Raw genomic sequence first — 19597 nt, 5'->3', positions numbered from 1 at the left:
GACGCCGGCGGGTCACACGTACGTACGCACACAGGAAAACAAAGAGCAATTTTTACCATACGTTTGAAAAAAAGGGCAGCGGTAGCAACCACAGCAACTGACTTTCAAGCTGCTGAAAGCGCTTCTGGAAAGAAGAGCTAAAAATTAGACAGTACAGACAATTGTGTTTGTTCATCTGCTGTCGGGAGACAAAAATCTAAAATACTTTCGCTCCCGCATGGCTCGATTCCTGCTTTGTCCCACTGCTCAAACTTGGAACACGCCCGTAGGTTGCCTGGTGCCACCCGAAACCCCCGTCACCTTCCTTCTGACGCGCTCGGCGCGTACGAAGCCAGAACGCTGAAGGGTTGCGACCAGACTTTACTCTTCCCTCAGGAAGAGGAGGATGCAAGAGGAGTCGCGATGCGTTGGTTAGGGGATTGAAAATGGAAATATTTCACTGTCAGTATTAAGAAGCTTTGCTGTGAACTGACAGCGCCCATAAGCCCCTTACGCAGGTACACCACTTCCAAAGCGTGACAGCAGCATCTGAAGCCCACAGCTGCCCAGAACAAATAGTTATATTCAGACAATTAAAATGACATGCCGGCTTATGTACTTGGAAGACTGGGGCTCATTTCCATTTTTATTTCTTTCTGTTGCAGGTAGTTGTGTAAGAATCAAATAAGGTATCACACAGGACAGACCATTTATGCTATGGTTCATTACAACTTCTTTCACCAAAACTGCAACACCACAATTTATAAAAAAAACAACCCCAACAAAACCAAACGCAAACCCCAAACCAAAACCCTACCGTTCACTGCATCTTGCCTTTATTTTAACCTCACTGACAAAACAGTGTCGAGAATCTGTAACATCAAGCCCAACAGTATAAAATATTTAATCAAAATATTCTTACTATGGTTTAGAGGGACATTACAGCAACTCAATGGTTGTATTTTCCCAAGAACTTAACTTGAAAAGTCAATTTCTCTGTAGAATGGCAATACAAAATCATCTTTCTCCCCCAGTTTTTAGTTATGGTTTCCAGACGAATAATCAAGGTCTTAAAGGTCTTAAAATTCTTGGCAATACAATATTTGAAACATCTGTATGCAATAGAGGAAAGCTCTAAGTTAGCACCTGTGCAATGAAAAAAGGGGTCGATCAAGAGTACAATCTATAGTCGACCACTCGGGGTGGACGGACAGTTTTTAAAGGCTAACAGGAGGCCCAGCAATGGGTACATCAATGGAAGATGCAATGAGAATTTCATGTAAAAACTAAAATTGAATGGTTGCTTGTGTTTTCTTGCATGCACATTTAATTTATAAAAGCTTTTTTCAATTTCTAAAGCAACTAATTTAATGTAAAACAGCTTTATGATTTAGGTCAACATTCTGTAGCCCTCAAGTACAAAAATATAAATACAAACTGTTTAAACAGCATCTTTAATGAGATTCTGGCAGTAGTTTTTTTTTTATCTAACAAGACACATCACGTAACAGGTCTGCCACTGAACTTGCTTAAGAGTAAAATCAGCTTCAATATGAAGCTGTTAAGGTATCAAAACCCTGCTTTTTACATGCTAAGTATCTTCAGCAAGTGTGCACTTAAACACAGCAATGAACTTGACTGTAAGAATAACTAAATACATACATGAAACTCTGCATGTGGAACGTAATTCATAGAACTGGTTACAACAAACGATTACTTGCATTTTGTTAATTTAAAAATGGTACAAATCATGCAAAACAATTCTAAAGATAATGCAAAGAAAGCTACTAGTGTTTGCAAAAAGTGTTCAACTAAACCAAAAGTACATTAAATGAAAGATGCATATTTACTAGCAAAGATCTATCGCTATTTCAAAGAAGCAGAGGTAAAATCTTCAGGTTTTGAATGTCAGTTATACTGCAAAATGTCATTGCTCTTGCTTAATGCAGAAGCACATGCTTAGAAGCCCAGAACTGCTTATTCAGAAAAAGCCTGCTGACAATAGTTCTGGCTTCCCTAGAATCGGAGATGCTGCATGGATTAAAAATAGCAAAGATTTGCAAGAATCAAAGGCAAAGGCACCCTATTCAGTTAGCCAAAATGGTAGCATTCCCCTTCTCGTAAGCATGAAGACGGCAATGGGGCAGATGATAAACATTTCTACAAAGGCAGCATTTTAAATGTTATCATTAATTTCCCATTTTGTAAATGCCATTAGCAGACACCAGCTTGTAATAGTTTATGTATGATATTAACCTGCAGGATGAACTTGGGATTTTATTTGTCCTGATTTACAAATAAAGACTATTACTAATGCTTTAAAAGACTACTTTTACTATCTAAAAAGTTTAACTCTCATTTTCCAATATTTTACACCTCAGCTGGACTACCATCTCATACAGTTTCAAACATCTGACACTGCTTACTGGAATTTTATAAAAGTTGTACCTCGTGTATTAAGCAGCAGGCAATAACAATGGTCTTTCCCAGCACAGCTGCATCTGGCTGGCTACTGAAAGATTAGGAATATTTCTAAAACACAGGAAAACTCATGCAGTTTGGTAAAGTTTGCTGTCATTTCACAGTTTAAGTTTCCTTTAGTCATTGCACTTCTGTTGATAGTCTTGGGTTTTTTAAATATTATTCTGAATCCGAATTTGAACCAGCGATCTTCTTTTTCTTCTTTTTACCATGTTTCTTGTGCTTCTTCCTCTTTTTTGTTTTATCCTGAAAAATAACAAAAATTAAATGGAAGTTATTGTATAATAAAAGTGCCATCTATTAAATTCTGCTAATGCAAAATGAGAGCACAGAAAGGGTATCTTTGTAAAGACATTTAAAAAGAGATTTCTACAAAAGCCTGGTGAGAAATCACAAAAAGAAAATTCATATTTTACCCAGTAATTTGCATTAGTATGAGCAGTCTTCAATTTACCTCCATCATGGTCTGGCTATTTCACACCTCTCATCACTGTCACTATTACATTTCCTAATCTTTTAAATGATTTTCAGTGCTTTATATATTTCTGAGAAAGTAATAAGGAAGTGCTTTGAAAAGCAGTGACATCTTATATATGTGGGAATAACTAGGATGTTTACAGATTTTAAAGTAAGAGCTTATATTTACTGTGCAAAATTAAATAGTTCAACTACACTTGGCTAGAATGTCTAGCACTTGCACCTCATTTAAAATAAAACAATTATGATCTCAGTTGTAAATATCAATACACTCAATTAACCCTACTGAATTCAGTCCTGAAGTTATCCTGATCACTGTAATACAGAAGCTGAGAGACAAAATCTTGTCTTTTTGCAAGCAGGATTTCAACTGGAATTCTTGAATAGGTGTGACATTATGTAAACAAAACACTCTTGGTATAAAAGCTTTGTTTTATACATATTACTTAAACGCACAATTCTTCTAAGAAAAAAATCACTATCAGTCACTAGAAATTTTATAGCAAACCACTTCTATGATTATGAAAAAACAAACAAGGTCCATGGAAAAATGTGTATTCGGTATCACTGATACTCCTATGCTTGTATTTTTAGGTGACTGATATAAACCTTCCCTTCACCCTAACTCATCTAGATAACTAAGATGCCTAATTAGGAACACTGCTGCTGACAGGGGAGATAAAAAGATATACAGACATCTCAAGTGCGCATTCAGTTCTCAAAATCACTATACTCCTAACAAGGAGCCTCAGGTACATGTGATGAATCTGGGTTCTATATAAATCACTGCTGAACCTTCCTCTCACTTTTACCAACAGAAACAAGTCAACAAAATTGAGGAAAGTAACAGGTTGCTGACAGCATTTTATTTGGTTGGGGGAAGAATTATATTAGTGTAGATGTTGCAGCTATTATGTCCTAAGGCCCTTTCATCGTCTCATATAGGGGGCTTACCAAGGAAGAATTAAACACAACACTAACAAAGGAACAGCACTGATATCTGTATGGCAAACTTCTACCCTACTTGATACTACACAGATATTAGTAGTTCTAGCAGGTTGATACAGAGTAAAATACATGCTACAGTAAGTGTTCAACTTGCATAAATCTCAAATCATATATATCTATATAGGTAAAATAGTGACAAATTCTTCCTTATTGTGACTACAGCAGATAAATGGAGAAATTGTTAATTTAAATTCATGTGACAGTAGTCTTTTGCTGTAAAACATTTGTATTACTGCAAAATGTGAAATTGGAAGTTAACCAAGTACAGAGTATTTATATCCTAAAACTACAGTATGAGTAAGAAGGATACTTGCTGTTTTCTCTTTTTCCTCATTGTTTTTCTTCTTTTTCGCTTGCACCTAAAAAAAAAAAAAATTAAATCAAATGTAATAGGAAAGCAGCTTTGGAAATGCCTTTTTAAATAAAAGTTTGAGCTTTTGTTGCATACAAATGAATGATGGCACAACAGTGGCAGAACATACTGAACAATAACCCATGAAGAAACACTGGTTATCTGTGTTATATTCTAGAATATGCGTTATCCTATAAACATCCAATTTGGAAACACACTCTGCTTTTAATACACAGCAGAACAAGAAGCAGCAGAGATATAATGGTAATATTACTAAGCTAACAAAGTGGCAAAAATTCTTAATGAAAAAACGCAACACACTGGAACCTTCCCAAATGTTGTAATCCCACAAGAATACAAATCCTCAAAGTGGATATACAAGAATACAGATCCTCAAAGTAAATATACACAAGGGTGAGAGTTAAGATTATTATGTCCAAAATTTTTTAATTCACTGGAAAAGGAAGCCAAAAAATTTTAGCCATCTTGAAATCTGCCAATCTATTCACAAACACTGGAGACAAATTTTGTGAAGGACACAACACCAATCACTTAGCCTTATTTCATTGAGCTCTAAAATATCCGTAAAAAGTTGAAAAGTTTCAAAAAGATTAATTCAAAATGATTGTAGGTGATAGGAGCTGTACTAAACAATTCTTACTAAAAGTTTTTATTAAAGAGAAAAATATGACCAACTTTGAATATGCTGCACTCTTAAATTCAACTGTACAGAGCACAACAGTTTCAACAATGTATTAAATCATAGAATCATTTAGGTTGGAAAAGACATTCAAGATCATCGAGTCCAACCATCATCCATGCCCACCAAATCACGTTCTGGAGTGCCTTGTCTACGCGCTTTTTGAATACCTCCAGGGATGGTGACTCAACCACTTCCCTGGGCAGCCTATTCCAATGTCTGACAACCTTCTAAGTAAAGAAATTTTTCCTAATATCCAATCTAAACCTCCCCTGGGGCAACTTGAGGCCATTTCTTCTTGTCCTATCTCCAGCCACCTGACAGAAGAGACCAGCATCCACCCCACTACAACCTCCTTTCAGGTAGTTGCAGAGAGTGACAAAGTCTCCCCTCAGCCTCCTTTTCTCCAGACTAAACAGCCCCAGTTCCCTCAGCCGCTCCTCACAGGACTTGTGCTCCAGGCCCCTCACCAACTTGGCTGCCCTTCTCTGGACAGGCTCCAGCACCTCCATGTCTTTCCTGTAGTGAGCGGCCCAAAACTGAACACAGCACTCAATGTGCAGCCTCACCAGTGCCCAGTACAGGGGAACACTCACCTCCCTGCTCCTGCTGGCCACACTATTTCTGATACAGGCCAGGATGCCGTTGGCCTTCTTGGCCACCTGGGCACCCTGCTGGCTCATATTCAGCCGGCTGTCAACCAGCACCCCCAGGTCCTTTTCCACCAGGCAGCTTTCCAGCCACTCTTCCCCAAGCCTGTAGCGCTGTATGGGGTTGCTGTGACCCAAGTGCAGGACCCAGCACTTGGCCTTGTTGAACCTCATACAACTGGCCTTGGCCCATTGATCCAGCCTGTCCAGATCCCTCTGTAGAGACTTCTTACCCTCAAGCAGATCAACCCTCCCTCCCAACTTGGCGTTGTCTGCAAACTTGCTGAGGGTGCACTTGATCCCCTTGTCCAGATCATTGATGAAGATATTAAACAGAACTGGGCCCAATACTGAGCCCTGGGGCACACCCGCCGCCAACTGGATTTAACTCCATTCACCACAACCCTCTGGGCTCATCCATCCAGCCAGTTTTTTACCCAGTGAAGAATACACTTGTTTAAGCTAGTTCGTTCATTCACTCATGTGAATCAGTAAGTGAAAAGCATTATAACATCTGAAATTGAGGTTTCACACTGACCTCCTCTGTCTGATCCGATTCTGATAAGGATTCTGATGATAAAGGTCCATCACCACGATCGGCTTTCTTCCTTTTCCTGTGGTGATTTTTACCTTCCTACACAAAGTAATATATTTGTGAGTAAAGTCAGGCCTTTCAAATTTTATAAAACCTCTGCTTAAAACTCAGATTGAAATATTATTTCTAAGTTGTGAAATATTTTTAAATATTGCTGACATTAAACTAATCACTCATCATCAACAAACTACCCTACCAACTGTTAACATGCTTTTAGTGGAAATAATCTTTTTCTGTATATTCCTTTCTCTTGTTACTAAGACATAGCAGCCTTCTAAAAGTGAGAGGAATAATACTACAGTATAGTCTCTTACATTAAATAACACATGAAGGAGTAAGCATTTGAAAATAAAATGTTTCACCACTTTTAAATACTACTGAGTAAATTAAGATGTCTCAGTATGTGCATACAAACGCTGCAGCTTCAGACTCTTGCTTTGTTGATGAAATTAAAAGAAACAGCTTCCTCTATATTTGTGTCCAAACAGGACCAGCTGTCCCTGCCAGCTGCACTTCAACACTTCATGTATAACCTCAATATATTTAAAAGACAGTCTTTTTTAAAAATTATTTTTAAAATTTTGATGCTGCATGAGATTGCTCTGATGAGCTACTTCCCCCCGTGACCCCCACTTTGCTCTGGACCAGGCAAGGTGTTCCCAAGACTGAAGCTACTTTCTTCCATTCAATTTCTAAGGCCAGAAACTGAAAAAATTGTTGCTAATCATCTTTTTGCAAGGTGGGATCACACATCTCAGTTGTGCTATTCTGTCTATTAGAAGTACCTCAATCCTTTCCCAAAAGTACTCATGAAAAGTACACATGATGCAGCCCATTTGAGAGACGGGGGAAGCTTCAGGTAGGGGAAGACCTCTAGTCCCCAAATGCCCTTTGCTTTCAGAAGATGTGTGAAAGTAGCATTACAGTAAGGGGCTATGGTAGACACTCGGTTTTCAAAGAGAAGCTTCAAAGTTAAAAGGAGCTGATGGGAAATGGAAACTCTGTGAAATGGAAGCAGGAACAAGGGAAAAAAAAATCAACACATTTGCCTCTATGCAATGGAGAATTTATGTATCAAAGTCAATACTGTTGACTGGAACAGTAGAGGCCGATGCGATAAGAATGGCAACTAGAGAGAAGGACTAGGGTGGACTCCGAAAGCGTTGTTAAGTTTACACATAGGGTAGAAATAACCAAAATTTAAGTCAACAAGATTATTTGCATTAAACATAATGGAAGGAAGAAACTCCTCAGGTGTGTGTACAAAATGCTGAGGTGGTAGGAAGGAAAGAGGGCTTTCATGCTCAGAGAAAAGACAGTCTAAGGTAATTTTTCTCAAGCTAATACATTTTTCTCTGCAATTTATCACAGCTGTCATAAGTACAGTATCTATAATTATGGCTACATTTAGATACATATATCCTCTGCTTGATGTTCCTTAATTTACAGCAACAAGCCAGTATCCTACCAGGCATGCTACTGAAATATCATCACACATATTTTTAGCTCAATGTGACTGCTCAGGATAAACCCCAAAATACTAGAATGCAGCTGATCTACTACAGCAGATTAGATACTTTTTTCATTTACCTTCATAACAAGAACAGATCCAGCAGTTTCCACTAACAACAACTACTAAAACAGGAGCTGAACCCAACGAAAAGTCTACCTCAAACCTGGGGTACTGAGTACCTTCTGACTGTGTGGGTTTGGACAGAAAGTTCCCATAGGTGTAAACTGAGGCATTCAATATTTAAAAAAAAAAAAAAAAAAAGAAAAAAAAAGAAAAAAAAGAGTGCCATTATGTATGTAAAATGCAATTCTGATGTAAGTATTTCAAGAGTAAAAAATACCTTCTCTTTTTCATAATCTTCCTTTGACCTTTTCTTTTTTGTGCTGTCCTAAATACAAAGGAAAACATAAACCATGACAAAATTATTTCAGGAAAAAGGCAGAAATCCCAAAAGCAGTCTGACCCATTGTCTTTTTCTGTCTATCGAAGGTTGTTCTTCAAAGTTGTTCCTCCTACCTTGCAGTTAACAGGAAAAATATGAAAAAGCCATAGTTTTAATGCAGCTACTAATTCCCTGAACAAGCAGTGTAAAAAGATCTGTCTGGAATCAGGTAACAAGATTAAGTGCAGTACATGTAGAAAGCCTCTGGAAAGGCTACCAGCTATCGCTACTGTAACCACATATCACATATGTCTAACACATAACAGTTTGGAGTCTTTATTCTCTATCCATGCCCATCTCTGCTGATCAGGCAAGGGTTGAGCAGATATTTCCATGGAGTTTTCTGCCTTCCAATTTCAGCAGTAATGGTATCTCTGTGTCCCTTTATGGAGCAAGTTTTCAAACTCCCATTGCACAAATTCATATGTGTATGCAAACAGTGATTAATCACAATTTATACCACACTGAACTAGGTATTCCAGTGAAAGCCTGTGATAAAGTCTACACACAAAATCTTAACAACTCACTGTATTATTAATATTTCAGCAAGAAATACAGTTACTATCCACTGTAACACAGAAAAATGCTAACATAACAGAACAAATTGCTTCATATATCTTCTCCACTTTTTTGTTCATTCAGTAAGCCTGTATATCTACATTGCTCTACTTTCAGAAAAGGAAAAAGACACCCTTAATTTAATAGGCATTTGGGAAGGGCTTAGTTCTCCAACAGGAAGCTACTCAGTCCACAGTTATTTAGAGAGGCAATATTCTGGCCACTGATACCCTGCGATACCTGTATATTCACAAATGGTGTTCAGTTAAATAGCACATTCACAAGAATTTCACAGAACATTTTATTTTTTTAAGTGTTAATGTGGTATTAGAACTAAATGTTTGAGCAGCACAAAAGCTGCCTATGTCTGAATTCAGAAAAATAGCTAAAAATTGCTGGAATAAAGTGTGTTCATTTTCTAAAGATCAAATTATTTCTGCCAGGCATTGTGGCCAGTGAAGGTAGATTCCCGATTGCATCTGGAATTTACAAGCACAGCTCAGCTACAATAAGAACGCATAGCTTTATATTTGGAAGATTAAAAAAATATTGATACATGAAAGTCAGAAACATTTATGTCTTTGTAATACAGATCAAGAAAACTTGCCAAGGGTACACCTCTGCATATTTACCTTGCTGTCTGACTCAGATTCAGAAGTTGAGCTTGCTGAAGACTTCCGTGAGGAGCGATACTTTTTTTTCCTTCTTTTCTTCCCTTGCTTTTTATCCTATCCACAAATATTGTAGGAAAAAAGAAAAACACGACCCTGAATTTATTCTTACTAGAATTAAAGACTTACATTAAATGTAAAGAACAGGGAACACCGAATTCCTGCATGTTATGTTCTCTTGAGGAATAAAGTACACTACAATTGATTCTTTTAGCGGAAGACCTTCATAACTCTTCTGCATTGAAAAAAATGTAAACTGGTGAAAAATCCAGGTTCTCTAAATTCTGTTTATTATTTAGATATGTGCTGTAGAATCTGATTATCTGTAACAAAGATTTTTGCTAAAAAGTAAAAATGGTATGTTTGCATTTTTATGATTAGATGGGGGATTCTATTGAAAAAGCATACAGTTCAATGTTAAAACAGAAATGGATCCAGTTTACAAGCCATCCACCCAAAATTTATAGTGTTCATAAAGAAATTCTTGAACAGATATATATCTAAAATTCACAACTTTATTATATGTATCAAATGCATAAAAATTAAATAGTTTTATGCACACCAAGGCCTCAAACAATATTCTAAAATATATTACCAAAATCTGTGTTAAATAAGCCTCACAAACAAAACATGTTAGATTCTAATAAGTTAGTTCTTACCTCATCTTCCGAATCAGATGAACTGCTGGAAGAATCAGAGCTTGATGAAGAAGAGGAAGATGAAGACAACTTGACCAAACACAACAAAAAGTGAAGCTTGTGAGATGCAGCATTTTGTCTGGCAAATAGTCAAAAGTCCATCCAAACACTCCCTTTAAAATTTCTTCATTTGCGAAGTATTATCAATGGAATTTTACTTCCAAGAAGCTGGTCTTACACAGATTTTCTTAAATAAAACTGTAAAAAGTAACTTCTAACATTTTTCATTTAATAATATCTATTTGATGATCTTTTCCTCCCTTTAAGCAGAAGTAAAATTCTCCTTCTACAGAATGTACGCCACCCCCTCTCAGACAAAAATCAGTTCATTTAACAGATAAATTTGAAATTACAGCTATACTCTCTCTTTCTAAGAGAACTTAAATGACAAATAGGAACAACCCCAAAGCAAAAAAGCTCAGAAAACTGAAAATTTTGCTCACCCTATTAGATTTCTTCTTTTCCTTTTTCTTTTTCTTAAAAATAGAATAAAACAAGTGTTACTTTGGCATCATGTTCTGTTGTTGTGCATTTAGGTTTATGTACTTTGATGCTGGCTTTTAAAATGTATTTATGACATTCTGTACATGGCAGTATCGATGATAAATCCAGTTCCAAACACAGACTGTATGAAATTGAAAATAACTTGCCTCTTTCTTTTTGGAGGAACTCTCGTTTCCACCCATTAATTTCTCCCTGTGTTTTTCCAGTTCTTTCCTCCAATTCTGAAAACAAAACCAAACAGAAACAGTGGCATGACAGTCATTTCCAAAGAGCTTTTTTTAAGAGACCTTAATTGAAATCCTGTCCTCTACCTGACATTACGGTTTTCACAAAACCCACAGAAAATAAACAACATATAATGTTAACAAAGGCTAGAATGCATTTGATTTTACAGAAGATTAATATTCATCAAAGTATCATGTTAGTTCACACCTTCATGTTCCAAGTTACTTGGATTTAAGAGATTGTAATTTATATTGGGGGTCATCAATTATGGAATTTTTGCTTTTGTATCATGGTGTTTCTTCCTAGAGCACTTTAGAAAGCCAGGGCACCCTACCAGAAAAATTGCTATTTTGTCTTAGTTTTAAAATCACTTGAAACAAAATTTCAAGACAAATTCTCCTGGGCCCTTCTTCAATGTATGGGTGTCTCTAGTGTCTGTTCTGGGCCTTGTTGGTGTCAACAATTAGATTAAATTATTATACACACCTTCATAGAAACGCTCGTATTTTTGTTAGACCAAGCACACTGCACGGATAAAAGTCTCTTCTCATTCCTCCTTTTCAATACCTCACAAGGTCTCTAGGTCTACCTAAAATACCCCCTTCAGGAGCTCTGGAACACCTAGCCCACCCTCATCAGACTGAAAGGCTGCTATCTTCAGTCTGTGCTATTTCTGCTTCCTGTGTCAGACACATCATGTGTTCCCTTCTTTATTCTTCTTCTTATTATTATTATTTTGATCCTCCCTTTCCTGACAATGAAGCTGTACTGGTATTGTATTGGCAAAGCAATGATAATCCACATAGTGTGCTGAAGGGACAGAAGTATCGGGAATTATATAAGATTATACCTGTGCAATGCAGTATGATACATAGATCCTCAAGTCAGCAATACTGTGAATTAGCTGAACAGTGCTGCTGACAGACATGACAGATTAGCCAGGATATACTGCTGTGTGTAATGTGTTTCCACGGTCCAAGGTAGCATCTACGCAATATTGCAGTGGGTTGTATACTTTGATATACTGGCTACCCAGAACTACCTGAGGGGTCTCTAACAAAAGCCTGTGCTTTATTAGGCAGGTGTTCTCTTTAAATTATTTTAAGACTGTGCTAGTGTTATGTTTTAAACAAAAAAGCACAACATCTGTCAGTGAAATAGGAGAGATAGCACCTCATTCAGACACTTGTAATCTTTTCAACTGTTCAGAGATTTGTTCTTAGGAGCTTTAGGAAGAACTCACGGCCATTTCACAATTCCCTGCATCTCTTCCTACCCTTCTGCCATACTGAAAGGCTGTTATCTTCTATCCATGCCAGTTTCACTTATTTCACAGTAAAGAAAAGATAAAAGGAGGAAAGGAATATGATAAAATACTAAACCAAGCTAAAACTCCGAGCACATAACAACTGATCCTCTTAGACTAACACCTCATGACCCTCCAAATACTGGTATAACTTCTTAGGCAAAAAGGTATAGCAAGAATCCTATGGGCCCTATGCCCTTCCAGTAACAGAGGAGGAACTTCACCCAGAAACTCACACACAATGATGAAGACTACTTGAAGCTTATCTCAAGATACCAGAACCCAAGAAGGAACTGTAACAGTTAAATTCATTGTATCCTAATTTCTTCCTATGTGTATGTCGTTGTTTCACCCTGGCCAGCAACTAAGCACCACGCAGCTGCTCTGTCACTCCCCTCCTCAGCTAGACAGGGGAGAGAAAATATAACAAAAGACTTGTGGGTTGAGATAAGAATAGGGAGACATCACTCAACCAGTTACCGTCACGGGCAAAACAGACTTGACTTGGGGAAAATTAACTTAATTTATTGCCAATCAAACCAAACTAGGGTAATGAGAAACAAACTCAAATCTTAAAATACCTTCCCCCCCACCCCTCCCTTTCTCCCAGGCGCAGCTTCATTCCTGAATTCTCTACCTCCTCCCCGCCAACGGCACAGGGGGACGGGAAGTGGGGGTTACAGTCAGTTCATCACACGTTGTCTCTGCCACTTCGTCCTCCTCAGGGGCAGGACTCCTCACACTCTTCCCCTGCTCCAGCATGGGGTCCCTCCCACAGGAGACAGTCCTCCACGAACTTCTCCAACGTGAGTCCTTCTCACAGGCTGCAGTTCTTCACGAACTGCTCCAGCATGGGTCACTTCCACAGGGTGCAGTCCTTCAGGCACAGACTGCCCCAGCGTGGGTCCCCCACGGGGTCACAGGTCCTGCCAGAAAACCTGCTCCAGCGTGGACTCCTCTCTCCACGGGGCCATAGGTCCTGCCAGGAGCCTGCTCCAGCTCAGGCTTCTCACGGGGTCACAGCCTCCTTCAGGCATCCACCTGCTCCGGCGTGGGGTCCTCCCCGGGCTGCAGGTGGATATCTGCTCCACCGTGGACCTCCCTGGGCTGCAGGGGGACAGCCTGCCTCACCATGGTCTTCCCCACGGGCTGCAGGGGAATCTCTGCTTCGGCGCCTGGAGCATCTCCTCCCCCTCCTTCTTCACTGACCTGGGGGTCTGCAGGGTTGTTTCTCTTACACGTTCTCACTCCTCTCTCTGACTGCTGTTTTCTGTCTGTCCCAACTTTTTTCCCTTCTTAAAAATGTTATCACAGAGGCACTATCACTGTTGCCAACGGGCTCAGCCTTGGCCAGCAGCTGCTCCGTCTTGAGCCGGCTGGCATCGGCTCCATCAGACACAGGGGAAGCTTCCAGCAGCTTCTCAGAGAAGCCACCCGTCGCCCCCCCTGCTAGCAAAATCTTGCCACCCAAGCCCAATACAGTATACAACAGCAGTTACAAGTGAAACTTTCTTGTACCCTGCTGATCTCCAGTAGGTACTAAACACAAACATCAGAACAGCTGTATTTATAGTAGGGACCCAGCATGGAACACAATCAGCCTAGGATGAGAGAGAAAGAAGTGTTTTATAGTCCTATCTATATACTGAAGGCCATCCTTTGTGCCTTCTCCCTTATTAATATTATGTGTACATTCCTTGCCAAAGATGTCTGTTTCCAGTAATACACCTCCTTCCATTATATTTGGATTGTGTGACCTTAAACAAGTGAAGATTAGCACAACAGACTTTGATTTATCGTACCGGAAAAATGCATGAGTTTCATTTATTAATATAAACATATGGACTTGTATAACTATATTTACATTTATGAAAAGTTCAAGCTTTATTCAGCAGCAATTTTCAAAACTTTTTATATAGCATTTCTCTGAACTGAGAGTAGCTCTTCATTGGTTAAGTGGTAACTTCACCTTCCAATACAAATTAAACAAAACATTTACTCATTAAAAGCTGGAGTGAAGTGAAATATTATGGGTACTTGGTGCTGCTAATGATAATGGAGGAAAAGCAGTATGCAAGATAAGAAGAATCAAGTATTAACACACTGTTAATATTACTAACCTCGTTCATCTTTTCTTCAAACTCAGCCAAAGCCCTGGATCCTTTCTTTTTCTTTTCTAGTTGCTCTTTCACTTCTTCCCTACATAAAAAGGATGATAGATCACAATTTTCATGATTAAAAATACCTTATTCAGTGTCTAACTTTTTGTAGGGTTTTTTGAAGTTTAGCTTTGGCTTAACTTCCAACAGAAAGAAGAATGAAAGCATCTTAGATGTTATGCATATGGTAACCTAACCCTAATAACTTAAGTACAGTAGCTAAATCCCTCTGAAAGATCTAAAGCTAACTTTGCAATTAGGTAAATTGCTCTCTAATGTCTTATAAGAGGAGGCAAAATGGACTGAACATAAAGTGAATTGTTGATAATATCTCAAAGTGATTATTTTGTTGGGTAGGGTAAACTGTGTTCTAAGAATATACCAGCAAAATGTTTTTCTAGAGATTACTTTGTTTAAAAATTAAATACATCTGCAGGCTTTAGGTATGAGGATTTGTGAAAGAGGTAAAATGACCAACGTTTTGCTCTTCTGAGAAACCACTGCCAAAATATTTAAAGACAAAGGAGAAATATGCCTTTCAAAATGAAATACTGTTGTTTTTAAAAGAGGAGACTGAATACATATTTAGAAACAAACACCTTGGCCAGAGACAAGGAATCTTTCAAAATGTATTACTGGGTATTCTGGGGAGGAAGTAGGTACCAGTGTCATCTTAGTAAGAGGGAACAAATCTTTTACTCAAAAGGTCAGAAGGGCAAATGAGTATTGCCACTTACCATGTTGGTCTTGGCCTGTTCAAGTAGTCTTGTATTGTTGGTCCCGAATTTTGGGCAGGACCTCGCGCTCTGGCCATAGCTATGGGATTCATATAAGCCTTGAATATGAAACAACAAAGAGAAATATAAAATCCATCAGCTGCGCTATGATACCAAAATCTGTTCGTTTTGTTCTTCACAGAACCTTTTTCTCACTCACTGAAAAATAATTCTGACTTGTTTATAAAAACATAAAATATTTAACTAAAACAAGTTGATTCACTCTGGCAGAAAGGCTCAGTAAGTACTTGCAACTTGAGTTATACTGTGGCAGAAAGAACTCATCCACAGAGAGACCATATTCCTTACAATAATTCCCCTCTCTGAGCAATGATTTTGCAAACTAAGTACAGCATGACAATTGCTGAAATATTCTTCCTTGGGATATGGAAAATGTAATTAAATTTCAGCTCTTACTCTCTGGGACAACTGGTCTTATGCCTTTTAAGTTCTGCTCAAAATTGATGATAGTAGATTCAACAAATTCTGCATAAAGTTTCTTGCTGCAACACCAAAACAAGCAAGCGGTGGTGCTCTGCTACAATTATGCATGTATGAAAATTCAGTGACTTAGGGCTATTTTAAGGAAAAAATACATTAAAAAAAATCCCAAAACAATGTTACGAGGTATTCCATCTTTCAAACTCATGCATCCTCTTCATATTCACTCTAAAAATTTAATAGGTTATACAAGATTAATTGAAAACTTAGAATCTATAATCCACCTCAGCAATTAATGGAAGAACTCTAATCTAGCAAACAATTCTTCATTTGTTTTTTTTAATGCCAGTAATATTTTGCTCATGTGAAAGGAGGTACCTATACCCCCTTATCTCATGGGCTTTTATCGCTATGTCATCCCAACACTTCACAATTTACTTTTGCAAAACATAACACCTACTGTTCTTACTGTTCACTTTGGAGATGAGGAAAAAAAAAAAATCAACCAGTCAAAACAACGACCAGTTTTGGTTGCCCAATCTGTACAGTACAGAGTACAACATTTTGTAGATTCAAAGTAAAGATTTGACCATATGTATAGCTCTCACAGGTCCAACACTGCTTTTTATCAGGCCATAAAGTAAGCATTCAGAAACCACCATGCACAGTAAGTGACCATTTGTGAAAGCTGTCAAAAGCAGCAGCTTCTGCCTTCTTTCTCGTTCCCCACAGCAACGCTGAGTTTCTGGACTGGACTGTGAGAAGTCTGGCAGCCTTCAGCTCTTGGGCCTACGTTTAGTCCTGGAAGAGGGACTCCAGGGTCTGACTGGAATGCGGTGCTGGGCTGGAGGGAAGCACTCCCCACACCGAGTGTGGCTAACAGTCCATCAGCTGGACCACACAGCAGCAATCCGAGGACTCTTTCAAGTGGACCATTTTTTGACTCAATTTGACTCTGCAACTCTAAGGGTGACATACGCTGCCACTTCTCGGGGCTTTGTTTTTTTGCTTTAATTCACACAAAAAGGCTAGCTAACATGGGCAAGTAAATGCTGAGCTATGCCAATTTAAACTAGTTTAATCTCAGTTTGGCACCTTCTTTTGTAGCCAGGTGGATGCGTGCACTCAAGTAGTTATAGCACTTAAAGATACATATTCACATTATTAACTCTAGCATTTTATTACATTACAAATCCACACACAAGTAAAAGTTTTGCATTTGAATTCAGCTTCGAGTGGAAAAGGAGCTCCTTTAGCAATGCAGGAAAGCAGTATTTGAACACTGCTTTCATCAAACAAAGGTAATTTCAATGTAGCAGATCCACTAGAGAAGACAACAGAATGTAATCCATGACTCGGCTTACTCCAGTGAGCAAAGCGAGTCAACTCTTTTTGGTTACCATTCAAGAATTTATATCTGAAACCTCTAGCTTCTTACATAATTATTATTCCTAAAACCAAAGTTTCTTTCTGCTCTTAAATAAAAATTAGGTGCTTTCTTACCTGAGCTAACCTGAAACGAACACCCCACCGCCCCCCAACGAAACTCCCTCTACCTGCAGAAGAGGCTACAACTGTCAAATACTGTTTTTCTACTTCCTCAAAACTGACCCCAGATAACTAGCTTAGGAAGCTTCCTCTGTTCAGTGGCTTTCTTTAACTTTCTGGCAGCAAGCACGCAATGACTGAATACCACTCTGTATTTCACAGTTAGGAAATTTATGTCTTAAAACATGTTCTTATAATTTCAAACAGGTTTATTTATGAAGAATTACTTTGCCAATAAACATTTCTTAGAAGTATTTACACTACTTTGCCAAACTGCATGTCACTAGCTAGAGAGCACAGAAATGCACTCTCAATAAAGGAAGTGCTTGTCTGCACATTCATTTTCTTCTTTTGGCAGTTTGCTCAAGCAGTTATTAAAAGGTATTTGTTGTATAGCTTTCATCCCTATGAAAAGCACTGGCACCTTCAGTCAGCTAGGGTTCTTTGAGCAAGCAATACAAACTGTTACTGCCTTGCAAGTATCCTTCAGATGTGAAAAGAACCCCCAAATTATTTTCCACCTCCAAATAGTCAAAATGGTGGTGTATTTAAGAAGGGACATGGGAAAACTGTAACGGGGAGAAAGCTCTGCGATCACAGCAGAGAAGCAAAGGGTCCTATATTATAACTTGTCTGTGTTAGCAGCCATAATGGTGTAATGAACCTTATAAAGGAATATAAAGTTTTGCTTGCATTGGTAGTTGCATTCCAGCTGTCCTATTGAAATAAAATTAAGAATAAATAAATAGACACACAAATACACCCAAAAACATTGTAAGAGGGCAATAAATTTTAAGCATAGGCCGGATCTTGCAGTCAACACTTCAACTCTTTCCCAGGAGACCCCATTATTTTGATGCCTCAATAAGCAATCAAAGATACTTAGCTATCCGTTTGTATACATCCATCATGTCTATTACATACTATGCCAAGGTAAGCAAAGACTTTAGCCTGAATGGATCTGAGTACAGACTCACAGCATATACTAGAAACGGACAAAGAAAGGGGGGGGGGGAATAAAAGTCTTATGACCTGTTTTTTGTCATAAAACTCATTAATTGTAAATTTACAATGCCTAAACGAAACATGAGCCTAAGGTGAACAGCTAACCAGAATGAAAAAGTTTAAAGAAAAACACGAGGAGCCATGAAGGTGGTAACAGTATAAAATTAGGCTCTGCAGTCAAGCGTGCAGAAGCAGATTTTTGGCCTTCTGACCGCTGGGTCCCGAGGTTAGCAGAGCGCCGCGTAAGGCAGGCTTTCAGATCGCTCCGGTACAGCCGAACGCCAACTTTAAGGAAATACGGCTTAGCGAGGATCAGAGCCACTTCGGCGAATGCTGCAACTCCCACGGGGAGCGTTTTATTTCTGCAAGGACCAGGCCAGCATCTTAATCATCTCCACGTCGCAGATCACGAGGCGGGCATCAGTCACGACAGCTGCCGGCGCTGACAAGGCAATCAGAGCTTCTGCCAGGGACCCGCGCGGAGGGACGCCCCACGCGGGACCCGCGGCGGCCCAGGCCCCGCTCCCCCGGGGCGCCCAGCCCGGCCGGCCGGGCGGGTCCGCAGGGCACGGCCCGCCTTTGTTGCCCGGCGGCACGGGGCCCCACCGGGCCCCCGGGCCCGCCGCCGCCTAACCAGCCAGCCCTCGAGTGCCTACCGGCCAGCCGGCCGCCCGCCGCGGCGGAGGCCCGGCGGCCCCCTTCCCCCCCGCCGTGGGGCGGCGGCCCCCTTCTGCCCCGCCCCCGGCGGCCGGAGCAGGGGAGCGGGCCGGACGGGGCCGCCTAGGCCGCCGCAGCGCTGCGGCTGCCCGGGCTGAGGCGGCGTCCACCTCCCCGCAGCTTCCCCGCCGGGGCCCGCCCGAAGGTGCCGCCCCGGCCCCCCGCCGCCGCCGCCTCCCCGCCCGCGTTACTCACCACCCGGTTGTCCCGCTTCCCCATGGCGCCGCCGAGACCCCGCGCCGCCGCCCCCCGTCGCCTCGGCCCGGCCGCGGGCCCCTTCCCCCGCGCCCGGGAAGCCGCGCCGCAGGCGCCCCGGCGCTGCTCGGCCCCGAGCGGCCGCCGAGCTGCGGGGAGCGGAGATGGCGGCGGCCGCGCAGCGCCGCCTGCCGGCGCCGCGGCGCCACCGCGGCCGGAGCGGCCCCTGGCCGCCGGCGGGTGGCGGCCGTTGGCGCCCCGCCCCGCCTCGGCTCGGCTCCCGCTCCGGCGGCGGCGGGCCGAGCGGTCGGAAGAGGAAGGGCGGGGAGGGACGGTGGAAGCGGGGGAGCTGTAGTGCGGGGCGTCGCTTGGGGCGGGGAGCCGGCGGGCGTCGCCGTGACGGCGGCGGCGCGGCGGGCGGGCAGGCGGCCCTCAGCGGCAGCGCCCCGGCCTGCCGGCGGGAAGGTGACGCCGGGCCGGCCTTCGGGAGGGGGAGCGGGGGCGGCGGAGGGTGACGCTGAGGGGGGAAATGAAACGTCAAGGGGCAGGTGCGTCCTGGGGCGCAGGGCCCGGGGCGCCCGTCTGGAGTAGACATCC

General features: G+C 41.1%; 1 protein-coding gene across 2 annotated transcripts; it reads right to left on the bottom strand.

Moving 5' to 3' along the window:
• Nucleotides 1-590: 590 nt before the first annotated feature.
• On the bottom strand, nucleotides 591-19197 carry FAM133B (family with sequence similarity 133 member B). 2 transcript variants are annotated; one of them, XM_069775064.1, is made up of 11 exons: nucleotides 19001-19197; nucleotides 15056-15153; nucleotides 14280-14358; nucleotides 10775-10849; nucleotides 10568-10600; nucleotides 10086-10154; nucleotides 9388-9483; nucleotides 8096-8143; nucleotides 6186-6281; nucleotides 4256-4304; nucleotides 591-2706 (listed from the first exon to the last, which is right to left on the bottom strand). In XM_069775064.1, exons 1-11 carry the CDS (start codon nucleotides 19022-19024, stop codon nucleotides 2702-2704), a joined length of 672 nt encoding a protein of 223 aa, XP_069631165.1. In that variant the 5' UTR covers nucleotides 19025-19197; the 3' UTR covers nucleotides 591-2701. The 2 variants fall into 2 exon arrangements, with proteins under 2 accessions (XP_069631165.1, XP_069631161.1); XM_069775060.1 differs by having other exon boundaries at nucleotides 4260-4304.
• Between the last annotated feature and the right edge of the window lie 400 nt (nucleotides 19198-19597).

This window comes from Haliaeetus albicilla, chromosome 2 (genome assembly GCF_947461875.1).
Source record: "Haliaeetus albicilla chromosome 2, bHalAlb1.1, whole genome shotgun sequence".
NCBI classification, from domain to species: domain Eukaryota; kingdom Metazoa; phylum Chordata; class Aves; order Accipitriformes; family Accipitridae; genus Haliaeetus; species Haliaeetus albicilla.
The sequence above is the reverse complement of the archived record's forward strand: the minus strand, read 5'-3'. Positions and strand labels throughout refer to the sequence as shown.